This window comes from Microtus ochrogaster, unplaced genomic scaffold, assembly GCF_000317375.1.
Source record: "Microtus ochrogaster isolate Prairie Vole_2 unplaced genomic scaffold, MicOch1.0 UNK6, whole genome shotgun sequence".
NCBI classification, from domain to species: Eukaryota; Metazoa; Chordata; class Mammalia; order Rodentia; family Cricetidae; genus Microtus; species Microtus ochrogaster.
The window spans coordinates 453769-459593 of record NW_004949104.1 but is presented as its reverse complement, the minus strand read 5'-3'; the positions used below and the strand labels follow the sequence as shown (position 1 = coordinate 459593).

Below are 5825 nucleotides of genomic sequence, written 5' to 3'. Positions count from 1 at the left end.
CCCATCACCGTTTAGCCTGAGAGTTATGGCAGTGATTGAGGATGAATAGAGGCGCATAATGGATACATGTGGCGTTTGCTCATTATATTCAAGTTAGCCCAACTCCGCTGTGGAAACTACTCAACTTTCTCTCCCCCTTAGCTTGTCACAGTGAAATAATACAGACATTGGGGCCTCCAATGGGATCGCCTGCCACGCCATTCTATTTCCACTACTAACGAGGGCTTCATAAGCCTTTGATTCAGACTGATCTCTGAAACCTTTCCAAATCTCCTCGAGCTTATGCTAAATCCTATTTGGAACTTTTTTTTTTCCTTGCCTGCTAGCACCTAGGGCTTAAGAAAGCCATTTGAACAGTGACATGCATACTAACGTGTATCGTCGAGCTCTTTTCCGAAAGGCAAGTGGCACCAGGGCTCACGTGAGCAAAGCACAATCGCACACACAAATTTGAATAAAATCAATTTTGCTCTATCTTTCAGGCTTCTTCATCAACAGGCTATTCTCAGCACCGTGGGAAAATGGGAGAGAAGGCTGCAAAGCAAGCGTGGAAGCCTTCAAGATGCAAAATAAAAGGGCGGAGGGGGTAAGATGTGAGATCCGGAGCCTCTGAAGAGAAACCCAGCTTGTTCGCGCTTAGTAAGAGCGAGCGGTTAGCAGAGAAGTCGGGATGCCCGGCGCCCAGTTACCAAAACCATCCGCTTCGTTTACTCCAGAGCCCAGTGCTAACTTATCTACAAGCAAGGTGCTAACAGAAAATGGAAGCAGGAGTTTTTAAAACAAAGAAAAGATTCCCTCATTTTCCTTTCTTGTTTTCTCCTCTAAGCCTTTCCACATTGAAAGGATTGTCAGCGGTTGGCGGAGGAGCGGCGCTGTGGCTAAGCGGCCATTGGCTGCCCGGTTCCGGTGATTTGCATATCGGCAGCTATAAAGGCGGAGGCGGCGCGCAGCGGCGCAGCGGCGCAGCTCCAGCCCAGGGACCCGAGGTGGAGGCGCCGAGAGGGCGGATCCGCGCGTCCTCCGAGCCAGCCCGAGCCGGAGCTGCAGCTCGCAGACTTCACCCACACAGGGCTCGCAAAGAGCGTGCTGCCGGGAGCCTGAAACTCACGCTCCAGTCTGCAAACCGGAAAGGACTCTAGCTTAACCTTTCGGAATAGCACTCGGGGCTTGGCGGCATGAGTCCTGGGAAGCGCTGGGGCAGCCCTTGCCTTCTTCCCTTGCAGCTCTTTAGTCTCTGCTGGGTGCTCTCAGTGGCCCAGAGCAAGACAGTCCGATACAGCACCTTCGAAGAGGATGCCCCTGGCACGGTCATCGGGACCCTTGCAGAGGACCTGCACATGAAAGTGTCTGGAGACACAAGCTTCCGCCTGATGAAGCAATTCAACAGCTCTCTGCTCCGGGTGCGCGAGGGCGATGGGCAACTGACCGTCGGGGACGCGGGCCTGGATCGTGAGCGTCTGTGCGGCCAGGCTCCACAGTGTGTGCTGGCCTTCGATGTGGTCAGCTTCTCCCAGGAGCAGTTCCGACTGGTGCACGTGGAGGTGGAGGTGAGGGATGTCAACGATCATGCGCCCCGCTTTCCCCGAGCCCAGATCCCGGTGGAGGTCTCCGAGAGTGCTCCCGTAGGCACGCGCATCCCCCTGGAGGTGCCTGTGGACGAGGACGTGGGTGCCAACGGGCTGCAGAGTGTTCGTCTGGCCGAGCCTCACAGCCCTTTCCGCGTGGAGCTACAGACGCGCGCGGATGGTGCCCAGTGTGCAGACCTGGTGCTGCTCCAGGAGCTGGACCGCGAGAGTCAGGCTTCCTACAGCCTGGAGCTGGTGGCTCAGGACGGAGGGCGACCGCCACGTTCCGCCACAGCAGCACTCAGTGTGCGCGTACTAGATGCCAATGACCACAGCCCGGCCTTCCCCCAGGGTGCCGTGGCCGAGGTAGAATTGGCCGAGGACGCACCTGTGGGATCGCTGCTGCTGGACCTGGACGCTGCGGACCCCGACGAGGGTCCCAATGGGGACGTAGTATTCACCTTCGGTGCCCGCACCCCTCCCGAAGCCCGTCACCTCTTCCGGCTCGACCCGCGCTCTGGCCGCCTCACCTTGGCCGGGCAGGTGGACTACGAGCGCCAGGACACATACGAGCTGGACGTGCGGGCTCAAGACAGAGGCCCAGGGCCCCGGACAGCCACTTGCAAGGTCATCGTGCGCATCCGAGACGTCAATGACAACGCTCCCGATATTTCTATCACCCCTCTGGCCGCCCCGGGGGCTCCAGGCGCCTCGCCCTTCGCCGCCGCAGCCGCTGCCGCCGCACTCGGAGGAGCGGACACGGCCTCGTCTGTGGGGCCCGGGACACAGGAAGCCGGCGCCACCTCGCTGGTGCCAGAGGGGGCGGCGCGCGAGAGCCTGGTGGCGCTGGTCAGCACCTCGGACAGGGACTCGGGCGCCAACGGGCAGGTGCGCTGCGCCCTCTACGGGCACGAGCACTTCCGGCTGCAGCCGGCCTACGCGGGCAGCTACCTGGTGGTCACCGCGGCGTCTTTGGACCGGGAGCGCATCGCCGAGTACAACCTGACGCTGGTGGCTGAGGACCGTGGCGCGCCCCCTCTGCGCACCGTGAGACCCTACACCGTGCGCGTGGGTGACGAGAACGACAACGCACCGCTCTTCACCAAGCCAGTCTACGAGGTGTCAGTCCGCGAAAACAACCCTCCAGGCGCCTATCTGGCCACAGTGGCCGCCCGCGACCCGGACCTGGGCCGCAACGGTCAGGTCACCTACAGGCTGGTAGAGGCCGAAGTGGGCCGCTCCGGGGAAGCCGTGTCCACTTACGTCTCGGTAGACCCGGCGACCGGGGCCATCTACGCTCTGCGGAGCTTCGACTATGAGACGCTGCGCCAGCTCGACGTGCGCATCCAGGCCAGCGACGGCGGATCCCCCCAGCTTTCCAGCAACGCTCTGGTGCAAGTGCGGGTGCTGGATCAGAACGACCACTCTCCGATCCTCGTGCACCCAGCGCCAGCCAATGGCTCCCTAGAAGTAGCAGTCCCTGGACGGACTGCAAAGGACACAGCTGTGGCGCGCATCCAGGCCCGGGATGCAGACGAAGGTGCCAACGGAGAACTGGCCTTTGATCTCCTGCAGCAGGAGCCACGCGAGGCCTTCTCCATAGGCCGCCGCACGGGGGAGATCGTGCTCACCGGGGACCTCTCACAGGAGACTCCTGGCCGCGTGTTCAGGGCCCTGCTGGTCATATCCGACGGCGGCCGCCCCCCTCTCACCACCACGGCAACCGTCAGTTTCGTGGTCACAGCAGGTGGCGGGCCAGCAGCGCCTGCCAGTGCCGGGAACCCGGAGCACTCCCGGCCACCTGGCTCTCGCCTCGCGCCGTCGGGGCCTTCGCTGCAGTGGGACACGCCGCTGATCGTCATCATCGTGTTAGCCGGGAGCTGCACGCTGCTGCTTGCCGCCATCATCGCCATCGCCACCACCTGCAACCGCCGCAAGAAGGAGGTGCGCAAAGGGGGGGCCCTCCGGGAAGAGCGGCCCGGGGCGGCGGGCGGCGGAGCCTCGGCCCCTGGCTCCCCGGAGGAGACCGCCCGGGGAGCTGGGCCCAGGCCCAACATGTTCGACGTGCTCACCTTCCCTGGCAGCGGCAAAGCGCCCTTTGGCAGCCCCGCGGCCGACGCGCCCCCGCCCGCGGTCGCCGCGGCCGAAGTGCCGGGCTCGGAGGGCGGCAGCGCCACTGGGGAAAGCGCCTGTCACTTCGAGGGGCAGCAACGGCTCCGAGGCGCGCACGCCGAGGTGAGGCCTTCCTTCGGCTGGGCGCCCCCCTCCGTGCTCCGCGGACAGGCTGGGAGAAGGGAGACAGGAGGGGTAAGGGTGGGCTCTCGCAGGGAGACGCTTAACCTGTCGCACTTGTTTTTTTGTTTCCTGTCCAACCCTCACACCTTTTCCCCCCCATTCCCTACTGCAGCCCTACGGTGCCTCTCCGGGCTTCGGGAAGGAGCCTGCGCCCCCTGTGGCGGTTTGGAAGGGCCATTCATTCAACACCATCTCTGGCCGAGAAGCTGAGAAGTTCAGTGGCAAAGACAGCGGAAAAGGAGACAGTGATTTCAATGACAGTGACTCCGACATCAGCGGGGACGCTTTGAAAAAGGACCTCATCAACCACATGCAGAGTGGTGAGGCTACTTCTCCACAGCCCAGGCCAGCGGTCCACCTTTCCTTTCCAACTGCTAGCCTGCTCGAAACCACTGTTCCCAGCCCCTTTCCCTCATCCCTCTCTTCAATATTCCGGCCCCAGCCTGTTAGATGCGATGCTGGCTAGTCGTAGAAAGAGGGTATTCTGCTTATTGTGTCTTGTTATTGTTGCTGTCTTACGCGCGCGCGCACACACACACACACACACACACACACACACACACGAGCTGTGCTTTGCATTATATAAAGTTATCTTTATGAAAAGCATGTGCCTTTAGGATCTTAAACACACCTTCCTCTTCAGCTGCCCCTGATCCTGGCTGACACTCTGCAGAGACCTACGTGCACTAACCGTAGGAAAATCTTTCTCTTTTTTTCTCTAGGACTGTGGGCATGCACTGCTGAGTGCAAGATCCTGGGCCATTCTGATCGCTGCTGGAGCCCATCCTGTGCCGGACCCAGTGCACACCCCCCTCCTCACCCACCGGCCCAGATGTCAACCTTCTGTAAGAGCACATCCCTGCCTCGGGATCCTCTGCGCAGGGACAATTACTACCAAGCCCAGCTGCCCAAGACAGTTGGGCTGCAGAGCGTCTATGAGAAAGTGTTGCATAGAGACTATGACAGGACAGTCACTTTGCTCTCCCCTCCCCGTCCAGGGAGGCTCCCAGACCTGCAGGAGATTGGTGTACCCCTCTATGAGTCCCCTCCTGGTGGCAGATATGTGTCCCCGAAGAAGGGAGCCAATGAAAATGTGTAATCAATCTTATGCTGCATGTCTTCACACACATATACAGGTCACCCCCAGACGTCCCTAAGTTATTGACCGGTTTCAGTGTTGTACATATAAATATGCAAGACGTGCCTTACAATGAAGTTGTTGGAAGCTCTTTCCAATCACATTGGTACTGTTTGGTATTTGCAAACAAGAAACGTAGTTCATGTAATTTTTATGAAATGTGTGCAGTATTTAATTTTCCTTATCATGCTATTCACTTTAATTTCACGTGTGGCTTGCCATTTTCTTAGTGTTTTTAACCTGTACATTGTGTAATGTAATGTTTGTATATACTGAAATTTTGTTATATTTTTATATAATAAAAGCTAAGTGGAAGTTACTGCCAAAGGATTGTCTGTAAGACAAAAAAAAAAAAGACACGTTGGAATTGCTTAATGGAATTTTATCTTTCACCAGAAACAACCTAATGTTTAAGAAGTTTTTGCCTTGCCAAGTCTAACAACTTGTAGATCTTGAGTCTGTGGTAGATTTCAAGTTGATGTTATTTAATTACATTTGGTTCTCTGTAAGCCGTGTCCCTTATAAGCACAGTAATAAAGGGTTTGTCATGTATTTGAAGAATCTGCTAATTGCTTTTCATGGAGTTGCCTGAAGTCAGACATTCACAAATAATTTCAGTACCAGAATCAAACCTCCTTTCAAGAGCTAATTATCCAGGCATTGTTGGGGCTTCTGGTGATGCTGAGCCTGTGGGATTTTGGGTATTGCAAAATCTTGCCCAACAACTAAAACATTTGTTGACTTTGTAAAAATATTTATGACTCCATACGCATCTGCTCCCGAGCAAAGTTCCTGCCCTCATTTACCCCTCCAACAAATAGCTATTG

General features: G+C 57.3%; 1 protein-coding gene across 2 annotated transcripts; it reads left to right on the top strand.

Moving 5' to 3' along the window:
• The first annotated feature begins 980 nt into the window (after positions 1 to 980).
• Positions 981 to 5550, top strand: Pcdh8 (protocadherin 8). 2 transcript variants are annotated; one of them, XM_005366051.2, is made up of 3 exons: positions 981 to 3509; positions 3973 to 4180; positions 4583 to 5550. In XM_005366051.2, the coding sequence occupies exons 1-3, from the start codon at positions 1176 to 1178 to the stop codon at positions 4957 to 4959; spliced, it is 2919 nt and encodes a 972-aa protein (XP_005366108.1). In that variant the 5' UTR covers positions 981 to 1175; the 3' UTR covers positions 4960 to 5550. The 2 variants fall into 2 exon arrangements, with proteins under 2 accessions (XP_005366108.1, XP_005366107.1); XM_005366050.2 differs by having other exon boundaries at positions 981 to 3800.
• The last annotated feature ends 275 nt before the right edge of the window (positions 5551 to 5825 follow it).

Excerpts from the sequence above, each read along its gene's own strand:
- Pcdh8 (XM_005366050.2), top strand. The coding sequence starts at position 1,176 with ATGAGTCCTGGGAAGCGCTGGGGCAGCCCTTGCCTTCTTCCCTTGCAG. Across the intron at positions 3,801-3,972 it reads TCCGAGGCGCGCACGCCGAG|CCCTACGGTGCCTCTCCGGG; the intron begins GTGAGGCCTTCC and ends TCCCTACTGCAG. Across the intron at positions 4,181-4,582 it reads CATCAACCACATGCAGAGTG|GACTGTGGGCATGCACTGCT; the intron begins GTGAGGCTACTT and ends TTTTTTCTCTAG.